The sequence below is a fragment of the Corvus brachyrhynchos genome, unplaced genomic scaffold, assembly GCF_000691975.1.
Source record: "Corvus brachyrhynchos isolate BGI_N302 unplaced genomic scaffold, ASM69197v1 scaffold26, whole genome shotgun sequence".
Lineage (NCBI taxonomy): Eukaryota > Metazoa > Chordata > Aves > Passeriformes > Corvidae > Corvus > Corvus brachyrhynchos.
The window spans coordinates 1,010,900-1,030,048 of NW_008239324.1; the positions used below are offsets into that span (position 1 = coordinate 1,010,900).

The following is a 19,149-nucleotide window of genomic DNA, read 5'->3' on the forward strand; positions in this document are numbered from 1 at the left end:
AGGTTGCTCCAAGCCCTGTCCAGCCTGGCCTTGGACACTTCCAGGGATGGGGCAGCCACAGCTCCTCTGGGCAATCTGTACCAGTGCCTCCCCACCCTCACAGGGAAGAATTCCTTCCCAATATCCCATCTAACCCTGCCCTCTGGCAATGGGAAGCCATTCCCCCTTGTCTCTTCTAACTGGCTGGAGCAGAAAAATGCAGAAAAGATGAATTATCTAAATAAGTTCTATTTCTACTTCATATTGTTAAATTTACCTTCCTACTAAAATGTTTCCACCATTATCAATTTCACTGAAAAATGATTACAGGGTTATTTTTTTCCAACTAATCAAAAAGGAAAACCTCAGTGAAATCAATACACAAGTCAGACCACGATGAATAGAATATTCTAAACTGGATTTATTGTTCCCAGACATTAATGTAATACATAAACACGTTAAAAGAGGGGATATAGTAACAAGCAATCCAGTAACAGAAACAAAGCAAGTCTTTGAAATTTTTATTCTATAGTTACACATGAAAATGTCCCCAAAAAATTAAGTAGTTGTCAGTCAACATAACAAGGATTTCATATATTAAAAAATAACCCCAAAAACTTGTCCATGAGCTTGTCATAACCAAAGTGTTTGATTTGGGTTTTTTTGGTTTTGTTTTAAATTTATTTTTAGGCTAAAAAAGAATAACCATTACCTCATGCAGTATACAAAGGCTTTAAAATAAATCCATTAATGCAAATGAAAGACTGACTCCTGAGGCTTTTTTTTAGATTAAGAAAAAAACAACCACCAAAAAGGAACCTCAGGGAGTTTCAGAAAATTAATTCCAACTAGTTTTCTTAGCATTGAAGAAACAACCCATAACCTCCTTGCACTCCAGAAATTTATTCAGTTACCTCTTTCAGTACATGTGTACTTGTAGTAGGTCTTGGATTTACCAGAGTTTCAAATGAAATTAAGTGCAAAAATGTTTTCTTAGTGTTTTCCAATTGTTGAGGGAAGTAGTTGGGGAATAAAAAAAAAGACAAAAGAATGAGGGTAGCAGGATACCACCTGCATATATACCAGATGGAAGAAAAGGCAAATCTGAAATACATGGAAAGGGAGATGGGAGGGGAGGACTGAGGAAAAATAACAGCAATGATCAGGAGCTGATCTTTAAACCAAAGCCCTTGCAATCCACTCAGCAGATCACCAGTCACTGAAATAAAGAGTGTTTATGAGCATGGCTGGCGAGCTGGGCTCTGGGGAAGCTGGAATTGTGACAATAGTCCCAATTCCAGCTGACTGCCTGACAATGCTGGGAATGCCAGTGCTGCTCCAACAGTTGCACCACGTCCTGGCCAAGCCACACAGAGACCAAAGATCATCAAACGAGGAGTTCCTGACGCCAACACCGGGGTCACGAGCACAGAGCAGCAGCTTCTACAGTCAACAATGTAACATATGGCAAACGAGAGACTGAGTTAGCAAAATGTGGTATAAAAAAGTATAAAAGTTGTTTTTAAAAACTTCCTTAAAACGTCGATAGAATACGATGTATGTGGAAATGCCGTGAACCACAGAAGGAAAAGCCTAAGCCTCAACATTCAGAAAAGCAGCAGCACCTCTCTGGCCACATCACCCTTTGTATAGCAAGAGGGGGAGTTTTTGGTGTCTTTTGTTGTTTTTACCTTAAACATGAGTTTAATCCAAAACCCACATTCAAGTGGACGTTTTCTGAGGCTCCAGAAGATGCCCACCCCATCCTGTTTAAAAAGAAAAAGAATAAAGGTTAGATAGAAATGTCTAAATACAAGGTCCTTTCGGAGTCCACCATCCAAGGGTGGCTATCCAGGAGTGGTCATCTTCCTCGATCTTGATGTTTTTTTGTTTTTGTCTTTTTCTTTTTGTCCTCTGTTTTGGGTTTCAGGGCACAGACACATGCGGACACTCCAGCAATCGCTTTGGGCAAGTCCGTCCCTTTGCACCACTTATTTTTCTCCTTGTCATAGACCTGGACTGTTTTGGAGAAGACAGCTTCCTCCCAGCTGTAGCCTCCGAGGATGTAAATCTTGCCTTCCCAAACTGCCACCCCCGACTCGCTGTTGGCTTGCAGCAGAGGGGCCACTCTGGTCCACTGGTTGCACTGGGGGCTGTAGGACTCCACGCTGAGGATGTCAAACCGAGCCATGGTTTCGATGTTGTCGTCGCTGCCGCCAATGGAGTAGATGTTGTCCTGCAAGGTGCACATGCTGTGCCACCCCCTGGCAGTGATCATGGGCCTCTTCTCCTCCCACACATCCGTGCGGTAATCGTAGCACAGCAGGTTCTTTCTGTAGGGGCCGATCTGGTAATCGTGGCCTCCTGAAATGTACACGAATTCCTTGTAGACTGTGCCAGCGTGGCCGTAGGTGAACCTGGGGCAGGCAGACAGAGCAGTCCTTATGGATTTTATCAAGACACACAAGCATTCAGCAGAGGCTGTTCTAAAGAAGCAAACAAACAGTAACTAAAGGCAGAAGAGTCCCTGATCCCGTGGTTACCCAGTAACTCCTCTCATTCACAGGGCCTCATCCTGCACTGCAGAGTGCACAGCCTGACAACCACTTTTAAATCATCCTTTCCATAGCAAGTCACTGCAGAGCACTGAGGTATGAGAATCACTTTTTAATGCATCCTCTAGAGTGTGTCACACAGCAGAAATAACCCATCCTGCTCTACTGGCATGACCTTCACTCCCATTTTCCTGCTCCAGTGCTTGGCTTGCATCAGTCTGAGAGGGCCAGAGAGGGAAAAAATCCACATCTCAGTACGGGCTTCTGTGACAGAAAGGGGAAATAATCATGACACCTCTCAGACTTACCAGTAGAGTAGGGATTAACCAGGAGAAACCAAGAAGAAAACTGCTGCTGCCTTGCCCTGGCACAGCTCCAGGATCACAGGTCACATTTCTTACCCACTCAGCCCAGTTCATCTGCAGTCCCAGCACAGGCAGTGTCCTTTTCATGAGCCATCTGCCTGCTCTACCACCACTGCCCTACATGTGGGAACTGCTTTGGTCACCCCAAGACAAGGCAACAGAGCCCAGTCCATCACAGATCATGGTGAAGTAAGAGAAAATAAGATGGTAGAATCAACACCATGCACACTGCATCCACAGGGCAGAGAGAAACTCCCTTTTATCGTCCATAGTAAAACCACTACAAACCTAAATCTCCAGGCTGTTCTTAACTTCACACGAGGCTATTCCTGACCAAACCCCTTTCAGCTCTCAGAAGTGGACAGCCAAGGCGATGAACAGCATCAGCTGCTTTGAACATATCGTTCCTGCATGTCTTTTTTTCCTCTTTTTGGGGAGTTGAAGTGTCAAAAGATGTAGCACCAGCCACAGCAAATTGGCTCTCCCAAGGAGCCTAAACGATTCAATGCCCACAGGGCACAGAGCAATGTACTCATCACGCTGCACTCACCAGCCTCTACCACCATCCTTTGTAGTCAGGCACTCGAGACAACGCAGCAACCTCCACGGCAGACAAAGCTCTGTTAGCACTGCTTTAGCCTTTGAACCGTGCCTGAACACGCTGGAACTCTGTGTGGAGAGAACCTTGAGCTGTTTTTATTTCGCAGGGTAATGGTTTCTCTGAGCCACACAAATGATATTGTAACATCTTCCACACACCTGAGTGCCAGCACTTCTGTGCCAAGGGACAAGATGGACTAGAAAAGAAACCCCACATTTACCCTGAAAGCACAACACTTCTGAGACAAGGTAAAAGGTGGTTATTATTCTAGATGCCTACCGAAACCTCTGATCCCTGTCTGAATCAGATATTTTAATAGGTTCCTGCTACAAGAAACAGAAAAATCCCTGACAGGCTTGGGCTGACAATGCTGAGTGACCAGGACAGTCTGTTCGACTATGGGGGCTGGAGCACCAGCCCTGGAGATCTTGCAGAGGTGACTTCACAGCTGTTCTGCTTCTTGGCCTCTCAGGGAAAAGACAGGAAGAAAAAAGTAGAGGACTTAGGTATAGTTATCCAAAAAGGCAACTCAAAATTTCCATGGCTCTCAATCTGCCTCAGGATGGAAGCAGTTAATTCACACTCAGTGCTTCTGTTGGACACGATGTACCCTGAGCACATGCACTCAGCTTTCACCCCTGACAGAAATACCATGGCAGGTGAAGTGCCCAGAGATGCTGCTTCATCTTGTTTATGGCCTCTTCCAGACAAGAACCAGGACTGTCCATGTCCAGTGGCTCCTGGGCTGCTTGTCAGAGCCTGTGTTTCTCTACATACACAGGTGTGGGTTTAAAAATGGTCAGTCTGGGGATGGGATGGACAGCTTGAGTTCAGTTCATTTCAAACTGCAGCAGACTTTAAACCCACGTGTAACCACCAAGCTGCCCAGAGGCTGTGCTGTACCACGGAGTTTTGAGGGGTCAGAAGGAGGACAATGTGAGGACATTGAATCCACCCCAGAACCCGGTGTTATTGCACTGCTGATGGCAATCACACTGTATTCACCAGTCAGGGAAAAAAATTACTCCAAGTTAATAAAAACCTGCGTGGCCTCTGGAGAAGTAGGTTAAATGTTCTCCTACGCCGGAATTCTGTACAGGTAAGCAAGCAATAGCCATTGTCTCTCAAGCACAGGCATGCAGCCCAGCACAGGCAGCTGCAGAAAAAGCACTGATCTTGTTCTTTTGCCTCAGTGAACACCTGTGTCCAGGGAACAGCAACAGCTACAAGAGTGGTTTGACAGAAACAATCAGATCTGAAGCACCAAATCGACCATCAATTTGTTATTGCCCAGTATAGGACAGTTACCTACTGAAATGCACCAGAGGTATTTCACTTTACCTGACTTCTGAAAGCTCATCCTAAATAGCATCGCTTTCATTGGAACTGCATGAAATAGATGCGTACATTGAAACCAATCAATAGAAATCCTTTCTACAAGCCCTGTGATTGAGAGAGGGGCATTTCTAAATGGGCAACAGAAAAGGCACATCAATACAGTGGGTCCAGACATCCTCCAACAGAGAGCATTGAGCATTTTGGCAGTGTTTTCTGCAAGAGTGGCCAGAAAAAAGCAGAGGCATTAAGAGAAAGGATATTTGATTTTAACATCTGCTGGAGCCTGGTGTTGATTTTGAATGCCTTAACCCAGATACAATGCTGAAAAATTGGTTCCTGACCCAGTAACACCATTCAAATGCTAGAAAACCTACCATTTACTGTCTGAGACAGAAGAACACCTAACTCAACAAAGCTTTGGGATTCCCCTATTCCAACCAAAGTCCAGGTGAGCTGTGGTTGCTCTCAATGTCCGTGTCCACCTGTTGTAGCCCTGCGAGATCATTCATGACCCAACCGGCAGAGCAGATACCATCGCTCCCCAGCCTGTTCCAACACAGCTCCTCACACAACAGCTTTCAGTTGTTCTGCCAAACTTTAACCTAGGGCCACTCAGTTAATTTCGCTGCTGTCTGCAGCAGACCTTTTCATGGTCTGTTCAGAATGAGAACACACTGCTCCACCTCCTGCTCTGGCAAGCTCGCCAGCCACCGCTGCTCCCTGCCGGGCTAGAAACTATGACAGAAACTGCTCCCAGAGAGCCTGGGAAAAGGGGCAAAAAATTTAGGACCTCTCTGAAAAAAGGGAAAGGTACCCCACAACCAAGGACCCTAATGAGCATCAGCCAAAATGAATTCCCTCGTAGCAGGCTTGGAACAGGTCCATCCTTTAGACAACTTGGCTGGAGTTTTCCCCATTAAACATCTGCCCCGAGAGGCTGTTTTCTGCTCCAGCAAGACAGCATGAGTTCAGTCAAAACAGCTCAGCTCCTTCCAAGAGAGTGTTTAGGGAAAACAACGTGTTGTTTTGACCATATAGGGTGGGAAGGAGACAGGGGTAAGAGGAGATAAAGAAGAGCTTGTAAAGCTCTTCCTTAGAGGAGTGAGACTGCAAACAGCAACGTGGACACGGGATTTGGCCAGGCCTGTGTGCTCGAGGACACAACCACTGCCTTTCCCCTGCAAATCTCCACACACATGGCAAGCTCTAACCCTTAGGAAGCAAAAAACCAAACCCATTTTCTGAATGTTCATCATAGAAGCTTTAACAAACAACCTCTGAGAGTCCCAACCCACACAGCTCGAATCGAACAACACAAGCCCACACCCCAGAATGACCTCAACGCATGCCTGTCACTCCAGGGAACAGGATTCCAGGCAGTTGCTGGCTTGCAGCAGTCAGAAATGGCACCAGAGGTGCAGCACGGAGCCTGCTCCTGGTGGTCGTGCACCCAAGAGGACCAAAACACCTGCACATGTTCTCTTTGGAGGGAAGAAGACAGACAAACACGGGAAAAGAGGCAGTTTTGTTGGGATACATTGCCTGATCAGGCAGTCAGGAAGCAGAGGACTGGAGCTTCTGGTTTCCTCTACATGAAAAGTCTTGATACTAGAATAGGGCTGGGGGAGATGTTATTTGAGTGAAACAGGAACTTAAATCTGTTTGAGGGAAAAAAGCATGTGGTAAGGAGGAAAACAGATCAGATGAGGAGTGTGTTGAAGGGAAGACTGGACTAAGCAGTAGAAACTGTAGCTAGAATGCTTTTAGCCTTGAATGGATCACAGAATCTTCTCTCATCCTTCCTCCACTGTCATAAAATCACAGATTCACAGGGATGGAGCAGCCACAGCTTCTCTGGGCAACCTGTACCAGGGCTGCACCATCCCACAGCAAAGAATTTTTTTCTGATATCTGATCTAACCCTGCCCTGTGCCCGTGGGAAGCCATTCCCCCTTGTCCTGGCACCCCAGGCCCTTGTAAAGTCTCTCTCCATCTTTCCTGTGGGCTCCCTTCAGGCACTGAAAGGCCACAATTAGGCCACCCTGAAGCTTCTCTTTTCCAGACTGAACAATCCCAATTCTCTCAGCCTTTCCTCACAGGAGAGCTGCTCCATCCCTCTGATCATCCTGGTGCCTCCTCTGCACTCGCTCCAACAGCTCCACCTGAAGTACCTCAGGGAAGGCCTGCCCAGACCCTTTTCAGCAGCCCCAAACCTGCCAGAGCCACTCCTCGCCCAGCTCGAGCAGTGGACGTGTGTCAGAAAGGTTCCTGTTGCTCACCTCTGAGTCTGGCTTTTTGCAACCTGCATGAAGTTCTTTTTGCCTTATTCCTTCTGTGCAGAAAAAATAGTTGTTGCAGACAAGTCACTGCCCAGACCCAAACAGAAATAAAAGGGCTGAAAAGACAGAAAATCCAAAGGTGCCAAGGACAGAGCAACAGGAAGAGAGGATGCAGAATAATTTGTTTGGATGCAGGAATAACTTATCCAACTCCCTGGAGTGTAAGAGGGGTCTGTCCCCTAAGGGGGACTTTTTAGTCCAAGCAGACCAGCCAGGCAATCTAATAAAAATTAACCCCCACAAGTCAAAGTTCACTTTAAATGCTGCAGCTGCAGAATTCCTGAAGCCAGCACACAGGTAGCAGCTGGAAGATGCAGACAAACTGCCCCGTTTTAGAGAGGCTGGGTGGATTAAGCCAACAGTGCAAACGTCCCCAGGATCATTTATGAGTAAACATATCTGTTGCAGTGGGGATCCTGCAACACGCATATATCAAACCAGGAGTCCCGTGGAAAGGAAATATATATGGACAGACAGATTCTTGATAGCTGTTTCAGAGATGTTTATTTCTCCAGCCGCATGGCCGGGGCTGTGCTCAGGAACTGTTCCAGTCACGGGACCAAGGGTCCTTCTGCCCGCGCAGGGAACACAAACCAACCAATGGGAACGAGGCTGAGCAGGGGCAGGGAAGCCCCGTGTCTGTGCCCTCAGGGCCCCTCTCCCAGGGCTACACGGCAGGGGAGGGACCCCAACACCTCACCCGTTTTATTTTAATAAAAGGAGAATGAAAACAACTGGATAAACATAACAAGAACAGTTTCAAAACAAAACAAGCCACCCTCCTGAGTCTTTAAATGTCCAATCAGATTCTGTGGAACATCTTAGGGCTGACAGAAGGGAGACAGAACTCTCTGAGCATGCTTTGTGGGGAAACTGAGGCAGGAGAGGGTTTAACTTCTTCCCTCCCCCTTTTCATCCCCCACTCGGCATTGGAAAGGGATTTTTGGGGAAACAATTGGCAAAAGCATGGTTTTGTGAGGGAAACCATGGATGAAAAAACGGATTGGGAATACACTGGGGGTAATAGGACATAGGGTAAAAGGGAAAGGTGGGATTAGGAAAGGGAGACTGTAGGGGGGACTTACAATGGAGATATTGTCTAACATGACTACGATTTTTTGCATATATACTGCCTTTTACAGGAACACCATCAGGCCCAGTGACCTGCGATGCTTGTAACCCTTTTCTACCTCGTATAATTTTGAATTCCACGACTTCTCCATCTGCCAAGCTTGGGATGCATTTTTCAGGGTTATTCTTTTTAATAGCAGTTCTATGCACGAATATGTCTTGCTGGTTGTCACACCTTGTTATAAAACCATAATTTTGCTTAACATTATACCATTTTACTATCCCTAAGATCTTAGTTACTATGATCTTTTCCTTTTTCCGAGTGGCTGCTGTTTTCTGTCTCGCTGCGTCTGTGCTCTCTCCTTTGGTCGCTCCCGTGTTGGAATTGTCGGGGCTTCTCATGCCTGCGCGCCCTTCCCGGGGTCGCGTTCGGGGCTGCGCGGGCCAGGCCGGGCCGGGCCGCGCCGCTCAGTTCCCAGTTAACAGAAGGATTTAGGACCTGAAGATACTCTCCTACACAGCTTCCCAGGAAGGACTGTGGTGTTTAGCCCCAACTGCTGGATCTGTCTGTGTGAGCAGAAATAAAAAAGCATCCTGCTTGTGAAGAGCACTCGAGCCCAGCTGTTAGCCTGGATCAGCCTTGCATTGCAGCACCTGCCCAAAATAGAACTGGGCAACAGGCTTCTGTGCCTTCAGTGGCTGCCTCTGGCTCTGCAGCTCTGCAGCTCAGGGAACAGGGAAAAACCCTGAACTCTCAAACCAAACTGCAGGAACCTGGTCTGTGATGCCACCAGGAAAGCAAGCACTGCTGCTGAGGTTTCAGTCATCATGGAAACACCATCCATACAGCCAACGTCCCTGTGATTCCCACAAATATGAAACATCACTAAATCTGAGTCGCTGTTTGCACATGACATGCTGTTGTGATGTCCTTACGAAGTCACTGCTCTGATGCTGACTCAGGACACAGCAATGTCCTGTCTTTTACCACAAGAGCTGCTGGGCTTAAACCTCTCAAAAAGCACAACAGCCATGTTTTAACTCAAACTGAGAGAGAGACAGAGCTCACATTTGCCAGGGTTCTGTATTTCCAATACAGGTAAATGCATTTAACTGCAACAGCCAATCTGAGCAGCCAAACACAGAGAAACACCCTACAAGGAAAATCATCACACTAAGGTGACAAAGGAGGGCCAAAGAAATGACAACCCCCTTTGACCAAGATGTGAAAGTGCTTCTGAAAATATTCCACTCCAAGTGGTCTCAGGAAAAGCTTTTTAAGAATTGCAGAATGAAATGATCAGAGCTCTCCCTCCCATCCTCCAAATGCACCTTGGGATGAGAATTAAAACCTCACTGACACGAGGCACGCTGCCTGCTCAGATCCCAGATGCTACTATGGTTTGTTATGGCTGATGCCACGTTGGTTTTACATCGCCTTCCCTCCTTTCCAGGATCCCACTCATCAGCTAAAGTCACCCAAGCTCCCTTTACTCCCACTCTTCAAACACAGGGGACTTCCCAAACAGCTCAGTTACCTGGGCAGTCCTGCTATGTAGGTCCAGGAGTCCTTCTGAGGGCTGTAGGTCTCAACTGAAGACAGGGCCCCGTTTTCATTCCTGCCACCAACAGCCACCAGCATGTCAGTGATCGCTCCCAGGTAGAAATCGACTCGTCGCTGTCTCATGGAGGCAACCTGGCAAAGAAAATAACCTGCTGACATCTTCTAGTGTCTGGTAAGAAAGGGGCTTAAGGGCTATTCATGTCTGAGGATGGGGCAGTTGCTCCTTCCCCTTTATTTGGTAAGGAGAGAAGCTGGTTTTGACCATTATATTCATAAAACACTTCTGTTTTTCTGCAGTAGCATCCATTTTCAAGTAAGGGGACAACAGGATGCATCTAAGAGACAGGTTGCTCTATAAACATTTGTGTTTATAAGGACCTCCTTCCCAAACTCTGCAAGAAACAGATATTGGAGTCACTGAAAACCACAAATGAACCATCTGGGATGACTGATTCATAGAGGAATCCTGATTGGTTCATATGGAAACCATAACAGGTCCATATAGGAACCATAACTGGTTCATTAGGAACAGCGAGTGGCTGATACAGGAATCCACACGGCCACAGGGTCTTGGGGAAGACTGGGAGTGAAGAGCTTGTTCTAAGGGACATTTAGCACAGAGACATTTGACAATTGTCAGAGACATTTCCTTTTTACATCACACCCATTTTTGATTTATATGTACTACTGCTTGAGGAAAATGAACCAAGCAATCACCTCTAAGTCCATTCCAGCATTAATCCCAGAAGTAATATAAAGAGTTGCAGGTGGATGCTGATCAGAAATTTTACAGATGAGATACCCAAATCCCAAGTGAAGCTGAATATCTGCCCCAAACTCTTTTGCTCTTTGTGTAATTTAAGCATTCCCATAAAGGACTTGAGTATCTGCTTCAACTTAACTAACTCGACTTTCCATTTGGAAGTGCTGCCATGTTGACTATTCTAACAAGCCCTGTCCTTCCACCAGAAAGGAGAAAACACTCTGAACATTAAGGACTTTGAACAGAGAAATAATACAGCTTAAGTCTCACCTTTATCCACTGGTTACAGCGGGGATCATACCTATATAGGAGATTTGACGCCGCATCCCCTCCATTGTCCCGTGAAAAGCTGCCCCCGGCTATGAAGATGAAGCCTCCCAAGACTGCGACACAGTGGTGACTCCGCCGGGCTGGCAGAGGGGTTTCAGCCACCCACTGCCCCTTCCTGGTGTCCAGGAAGCAGGTGTCATCACAGAGCTCCAGGCAGCGCTCCGACACCTCCCCGCCCACGAAGAGCAGCCGCTCCTCGCAGGTGCGCAGGGCCGTGCGCTTGGTCTGCAGCACCGGCTGCGCCGTCACGTTGTTGTGGTAGTTCACTGCCTCCTCTATGAAGCCCTCACAGTTGGCTTCCTTGGGCAGCAGCGAGCACACAGCGGGCTTCACTCGGTGCAGGAGGTCGCTCTTGGGGATCAAGGGGAAGTGGATGTTGTCCAGCACCTGGTAAGCCTCGTTCTCCCGCTCCGGGTACTGCGTGAGCCACTGCAGGGCAGCCTGCAGCAGGTCGTGCTCACACTCCTGCTGCACGTCGCTGCTGTCCAGGTACTGGCACAGCTTCTGCAAGGAAATGTTCTGCAGGAAGTCCGGGGTGAAGGACAGTGTGCCGAAGTTCTGCAGGATGAAGGAGTCGATGTAGGAGTCAAGGCGCTTCAGGTTGTAGATGGAGGCCAGCTCCTGCAGGTACAGGTAGTTCTCCTCGCTGACTTCGTTCTCCAGGTACTCGCAGCAAAAGTCCACCACCTTCCAGATCTGCAGCAGGTGAGCTGTCTCGAGCACGTAGTCGATATTTCCTCCATCCAGAGACAGTTCGCTGCCATACAGGAAATCCACCACAGCCTTGAGACCGATGTAGGAGGCTCCAAAAAGCTCCACCTCCTTCTGGTGGGCCTCTCTCATGCCGATGGTGAACATGGAGTTGAAGTAGTCACTGCACACGGCGAGGAGGTTCCGGTGGGCCGGGACCCTCTGCTCATCCACCACCAGCACAATGTCACAGAAGAGGCCTCGGTGCCTCTGCTCGTTCAGGCTCTGCAGAACCAGACTGGAGTGGTCATCCCACCTGTACACCTGGGAAACACAAACAGCATCAGGCAAGAGGCACCTCCACCAAGATCAGTTCCAGAGTGGAATGTGTCTTCCCACTAAGTGCAGTCATACAGAAGCCAGAGACAACTTTTTTGTGCTGCACATTCACATTTATAATAAATTCTGACATTAAATAGTTGGCAAGTGCCACAGTATGAGCCTGAGCTCCTCACCTTCACTGAAAATCCTAAGGAGGCTTTTACTGCTTCCTACTCCCTTTTTTTATAATTTACTCCTCCCTCCCCCACAATGCTGCATTGAAACCTCCTCCCTGATGAGTTATACAGGCACGATTTTCTGAAACTCTTCCACTCATTGTCTCGGAGACATCTTGCTGACATTTCCTTTCTTCCTTGTCCCCCAAATGACTCCTTACAGAGTTCTCCCAGCTAAGCTACTCACTGAGCATTTGGAGTGGGAGACACACACGCAGCAGCACTCTGAATTTTCATTCAGCCCATGTATTGTTTGGGTTACAGCTTGCTTGACAGCTACCCCCTCTTAAATCTTTCCAGAACTCTGCATTTCTAAGCTGCTTAGGGTAAAATCCCTCTCTTTCTTTCCACATTATTCCAGGCACACACACTGCACTCAGAAGTAATAGCTGTTTATTTATGTGCAAAGCCACACATGTGGATAACTGATTCCCACAGGGCTTCTCCTCACTTCCAGAAGCTGAGGTAGGTTTTGTTTAAATGAATAGGAGTAGATATTTTTCTTTTAAAGAAAAGGGAAAATGCCCTCAGGACACATCCATTAAGTGTCCTTCTGGGATCCCTCTGGTCCACACATTCCAACCACCAGCTCCGGACGTGTCACTGAGCTTTTGAGGCAACCAGCATTGTCACTGAGCTTTTGAGGCAACCAGCATTTGCCTCTCTTCTCACACACTCATGTCACCAGCCTTTGGACGAACCAAGATGGAAACGTTTTGTTACTCCTCAAACGTCCTGCAGAACACGAACTGAACGCTGCTGGTCAGTCCAGCATGTGAAGTGAAGTTTCAGGACCACCCTCTGGAGGAATTAAATGTGTGATGGCACAGTCGGTTACCTTGTGATGTCTCTTAATAAAAGCCAGGTTAAGGTAAATGCAAATACCAAATACCTTAATTACCAATTAATTACCAAATCCAAACCAGGCAGAGCCTGTAAGAACTTGTAAGAGAAGTGAAAAGGGGTGGAATGGAAGCACATCCTTGTATCCTACCTAAGTCAGCTCTGACCAGTCCTGGCTCTCTGCCTCTTGCCCAGTCCTAAACCCCCAGGCTGCATTCCCAGAGGTGACACCTGAAAAGGTCACACAGGTGACCTTCAAACCTCCCAGACACTCCCCCTTCCCTTCACCACCAAACTGTTGTTTCTCCTAGAAATCCTAATTATCTGTGGCTCTCCTGGCTTCCCAAGCAGAGAGCACATGACCACAGCAGTCTGGAAAAGCCATTACTGGGTTGGTTAAACCTTGGTGGGACCCTCTCTACCCACCTGGATGGAAAAGCTTTGATTCTTAGAGCCAAGGGGGCTTTTTGAGACCCAAATTAACAACCAACTGTGCTGCTCTTAGCGTGACATCCCAGCAGATTCTCTTTATTTCCTTATGTTCTTTTCTAAACAATGGAGCCCAAGCTGCCAAAAATCCTGCTGTTGGAATAGCTCTGGACATTCAAGTGTGCAGAGTTAAACCAATCTAAGGGAAGAGGCTTCAATAATTAAAAGGTTTCTGGGTCAAAACTCTTTAATTTGCCTTTTACTCATCACACCTCTGAACTTAAAAAGGGATCTATGGCATAGACAACAAAGTAGCTTCCACTGAGGACTAAAAGTGCCAGAGATCTGTAACAGAAAAAAAATGGGGTTTAAGGAGTGTAAAGCTTTTTATCTGTGTTTTCCTGAGGTTGGGAAAAGCTGATATTGTACAGGAGACTAAGCAGAAACCAGGGGGTGGAAGAGAGGGGGGGGGAAGAATAAATATGGCAAAGGATAAACCACACTTTTGAGGCAGCTATAATCAAGGGCAGTTGATGGTGACAGATGAACAGACAAGAAATAACAACTGCAGCACCCTCTCCCGAATCTGACTCACCAGGGATAGGATTGAACCAAACCCATCCTCCCTCTCATCCCTGGGAACTGGCTGATCATTTCTCTCTAATATTCCCTAATACCATCACGCATAACAAGATTACACTGGAATATAAGATTTGCCAGAGATCCCTCTCTGCTGAGCTGGATGTTGAGTCAGCAGCGTAATCCTGCCTGCAAACACGCCTGGCAACTCACACTCCTGAAATCCTTGTTGCCATGTGGAAGCACTGCTCCTCCAGGAATCAGGCATGAACCCATTCCACACAGCATTGGAGGCTCTTGGAATACATCAGCATATTTCTGCCACTCGGCAAGTTCATTTGTTCAGGGAGCAAGATGCAGGAGCTGAGAGCTGCACATTTCAAAACCAAGATAATTTCACACTGAACTTCAACATCTTTCTCAGGCTATTTATATTCTGTAGAACAGCCTTAGCATTATCCAGTAATTCTAAGTTTAACAGATAGTGACAGCTGCTGTCTAAGCAAGCAAATAAAATAATGCTGTCAAGTTAATTAATTTTTAATGTGATGAATTATCATTACATTCAGACTAAACCATTTAAGCTGCAGACAGGATCAGCACAGAGGGAAAGATTATACTGGTAGGGATGCATTTAAAAATTAGTCCTATTTATCTTTCATCAATTGTGTTAGAGCAGAAGTTCAGCTTCTCTTGGATTCAAAGATCTGATTTCTCTCAGACTGTTAATGCAGTACTGCTGCTCATCAGGGGTGCAAAAGAAAATGAGATCTGGCTCATTCAACTTTGGTAAGACAGATGAAGGCACTGAAAAGTTTCTCTTTTCCACCCTTTTTTTCTGGTATTACAAGGTACCTGCTCTGCAATTCCTGTAACTACAACACAAAAGCAGCTTGCACTGGCATGAAACAAAGTGAACATAATAATTACAGCTGATACTAACATCTTGGAAATCATCATGAGGACCTGCATAAAGAGCTGCCTGAGATGGATTTCTGTGATTTCACAAATAAAAACAATGTATTTGTGCAGACAGAGATTTGATACAAAGAAAATCAACCAGACAAACCTAAGAGAGCAACTCAGGTTCTGCGAGTTCTCTGGGCTAACCACAGTTTGCAGGATCAAAACTCCCGTCTTGTACAAAACCAAGACTGAATCTAAAGAGTCATCCCAGCTTCGCTTCTGTAACGAGCTGGGATTTTACGAGATGGATCAGTACAAAAAATAAACACATCACATTTAATGACTGAATTTTTAGTATTGAGAAACTACTGTGCTGAAATGATGTGGGTTTCTAAGTTATGAGTCATGATGAGCAGATGCCCATTTGCTGCTGCTTTTTCTTTTTTTTTCCTTCATCACTAGGCAGCAACTTCTACCAAAAATACTCGAGCAGGTAAACCACCATTTCCATACCTCTTTTTAAAAACTCAGAATATTCACATTCCCACAAAGCAGTCCACCCAAAGGAGACCCTCTACCCCCACCAGCCTCATTGTTTCTGTCGCGGGATTTTTTTGGTAGGCAACAAATCGTACGAACCTTTGAGGATTCACTTATCTTGTGCGGGCGGCAGATCCTGCTCTGCCGGGTTCCCTCCATGACCGCCCGATCCGCAGCACTTCTGCAACAAAGGCACAGGAAGATGTTCAGCAGCTCGCCAGCCCCTCCTGACCGCTCTCAGGCATCTTGCGCTGAGCAGGGAGCGCAATTCCCAGACCGGCACGTGCTGATCCGCACCTTGGAAATGTCCGAGTTAAAAAATATTATTTTTCCCTGCTCGGTGCAGTTCCCCGGTGTTGTCAAAGGTCGGTTGTGTCAACAAGTTGGGCACAGCCCGGCGCCGGTACCGGCGGCCGCTCCGGACTCAGCGCTGGAGCTCAGGGCTGTTCCCTGCTCCTGGCCGGGGATGCACCGACAGCACATCCCAGGAGCTCAGGGCTGTTCCCTGCTCCTGGCCGGGGATGCACCGACAGCACATCCCAGGAGCTCAGGGCTGTTCCCTGCTCCTGGCCGGGGATGCACCGACAGCACATCCCAGGAGCTCAGGGCTGTTCCCTGCTCCTGGCCGGGGATGCACCGACAGCACATCCCAGGAGCTCAGGGCTGTTCCCTGCTCCTGGCCGGGGATGCACCGACAGCACATCCCAGGAGCTCAGGGCTGTTCCCTGCTCCTGGCCGGGGATGCACCGACAGCACATCCCAGGAGCTCAGGGCTGTTCCCTGCTCCTGGCCGGGGATGCACCGACAGCACATCCCAGGAGCTCAGGGCTGTTCCCTGCTCCTGGCCGGGGATGCACCGACAGCACATCCCAGGAGCTCAGGGCTGTTCCCTGCTCCTGGCCGGGGATGCACCGACAGCACATCCCAGGAGCTCAGGGCTGTTCCCTGCTCCTGGCCGGGGATGCACCGACAGCACATCCCAGGAGCTCAGGGCTGTTCCCTGCTCCTGGCCGGGAATGCATGGACAGCACATCCCGGGAGCTCGGGGTTCACTGTTTCCTCCCCCAGACCGGGGGATGCACGGACAGGAGCCCTTGGGGCTGTTTCTGCCATAGATCGGGTCAGGGATGGTGCTGGCAGGGCCTGAGGCGAGGCGGACATGGGTACCCGTGCCAGGGGCACTGGCTGCAGGGACCGCGGGTGTGTTTTGTTTGCACAGCGGTGATAAACTGTGCAGTGGGTGCGGGAGGTGCAGCTAGAAACCCCATCACCATCTCCTCTGGCTTACCTGGCACGACACTGCCTGACCTCGGAAATGAACCTCCCCAGTGGGGCTTTCCCTCATTTATTACAGCCCAGGAGGCTTAAAATTAATAAACCCCACCCTGTGGTGAGCAGCAGGCTGAAGGTTCCCTGCCTCAGGGGGGAAGTCAGAAGCAAAGACACTGCACAGACCCACCGGGTCCAGTTTCAGCACAATGGTCGCCCCACAACACTACAACGGACAAAGCCCCTTGCTAACCCAGCAGCCCTGGGTATCCTCCAGAGGTTATCGCCGGGACAGCAGAAGGCTGTGTGTGTGTCCAGGCTCCATCTGCTCTCACCAAGGACACGTGTCCCAGGGGTGACGGGGCTGCCGTCGCTGGCAGAGGATGATGTGCACAGTGTGTGACACAGGGGAGGGTGCCACATCTGCCTGGTGCCAGCACCTCCACCTGCCCCGGCCTCAGCCGCCCTCCACTGCAGGCAGTGGTTCCCCTGCTGGGGTAGCAGCATCCAGCCAGTTCCTCAGACACCCCAGGAAACCAGAGGGGATGATGGGCTTCTACTGATCTATTGATTATTGAGTCTGGAGATGGGAAGTGGTTTTGCCAGCTTTGGTCTCTCCTGTAGCCCTTGTGACCATGAGGACCTGGATAAAGACCCTCGACTGTCTGAGTGAAATCCCACTTTGCTGCCAGCCTCAATGCTAACTGTGACCTGAAAATTTATAACCCCAATGCTAACCCTGATCTGAAAATTCAGAGCAACCTCTTCCTGAAAGAGACCATTGTTCTCTCCATTCCCTTCTATGCTCCTGCACAGAAGACAGGGATGGAGAAGTAGGACTGGGGACAAAGAGGAATATCAGAAATAAGCAAAAAGGGGGGAAGATGGCAAAGAGCCACAGGAACAAGGCACTTGCAGGGGTGTGTTTCAGAATTGAGATAATTCTCCTGGGGGCCCATGGCTGTGCAGAGCCATCCTGTTTACTCAGCTCCCTCCAAGTATTCTGAGACCCTTCCTGAACCTCATGGTACAGTCTAGACAGCTGAAGGTCAGTCCAGATTCCCAGGACTTCATGCCTGCTGGAGATGTTTTTTTGAGGTCCATAAGTCCTCACTTTCTCTTGTGCTTCCTCTCCAAGGACTCCTGTGACAACGACAGGTATTTCTGCCAGGCCAGTGACATCTTCCTGACAGGATGAAAAGCTCCATGTTCTGGAGGTCTCAGAATTGCCATATGAAAAGCAAATCAGAGCTCACCAAAATCAGAAAAGTAGGTAATATCCTCACTCCAGTTACAGCTGGATGAAACTGAGCACAGTACTTATCCCTCCATGCATTAAAAAAAAAAAAACAACCTGAAAAAGTGTGAAAGACAAGGAAGAGAAGCAAAGACAAGAGGTTTGGTCACACAAGGAAGGTGTACATTTCTCATGTTTGGATCTGGCACTGAAAAGTGTGAGGCATGAAGTCCGTGATTAACAGAATTCAAACGCTCCAGCCACTGGGTCACAGAGACCTGCACAAGGATGAGGTTCTCCCCTCCTAAGGGGATGACATTGGAGTCACCCACCTCTGCCCTAGGAAACATCAGGAGCTGAGGATCAGGGATTGAAGGGACAAGGACAAGGACAAGCAGCAGTGTTACAGGTATAAACAGCAGCAAGTGCCAATGGATGATAAATGCAGACCACAAAAAATATATTTATGAGCAGATAATGGTCAGCAGAAAGGCTTTGGAAAAGGAAAGTGTTCCTAAAAGCAGTTCAGAAAGAAAATCAATATAAATCCAGAACTATTAATGTGTGATTATATTATCATCTGCAGCCTTCAGCCTGCAGATACTGAGTGTGATTCACCCAGTGTCCTACACTAGTACCGACTTCAGAATATTTCCCTGTTCCCTATGACCTCATCGAGTCAGAGATGCACTGCAGCAATGCCCATGTTGGGCCCCAGAGCTCTGGGAGCCTCACGTCATCCAGGGACGGGGATGCAGCTGGAAGGAGCTGTGTGCAGGACTGGGGCTGTGTGGCAGCAAAGGGTCCCTGGCAGTCAGTGCTCGCTCTGGAGATCTTGTCCCTCGAGATGTCTGACAACACTTAGTGACCGTGTGGTAATGAGGTTCCTACTGCTCAGCCTTCACATGGACAACACTGATGTGAAACAAACAATGATCATCCCCTGCAAACTTTAAAAGAAACAAAATGTGATACTTTTTATCATGGAATGTAGTTTTTATTTGCAATTTGCAAACCCAGCCCCATGGGTTTAGGGTAGAAACCCACTAAAATGCCTAAGGACTGGTTTGTAAAACTCCAGTCTTTGGGCACGACATCACCTGGCGCTGTTTATCTCCAGCCGAGTTCTGCAAAGCAGAGACCCGTCTCTGTTTCTGTCGGGCTGAAGCTCAGCCCTGCAGGCAGCCTTTGCCC

General features: G+C 48.0%; 1 protein-coding gene across 2 annotated transcripts; it reads right to left on the reverse strand.

Moving 5' to 3' along the window:
- Nucleotides 1-376: 376 nt before the first annotated feature.
- On the reverse strand, nucleotides 377-16,461 carry KLHL36 (kelch like family member 36). 2 transcript variants are annotated; one of them, XM_017741051.1, is made up of 5 exons: nucleotides 15,747-16,461; nucleotides 15,549-15,630; nucleotides 10,846-11,919; nucleotides 9,787-9,944; nucleotides 377-2,396 (listed from the first exon to the last, which is right to left on the reverse strand). In XM_017741051.1, exons 2-5 carry the CDS (start codon nucleotides 15,606-15,608, stop codon nucleotides 1,841-1,843), a joined length of 1,848 nt encoding a protein of 615 aa, XP_017596540.1. In that variant the 5' UTR covers nucleotides 15,609-15,630; nucleotides 15,747-16,461; the 3' UTR covers nucleotides 377-1,840. The 2 variants fall into 2 exon arrangements, with proteins under 2 accessions (XP_017596540.1, XP_008636907.1); XM_008638685.2 differs by having other exon boundaries at nucleotides 15,549-16,461.
- Nucleotides 16,462-19,149: the final 2,688 nt, after the last annotated feature.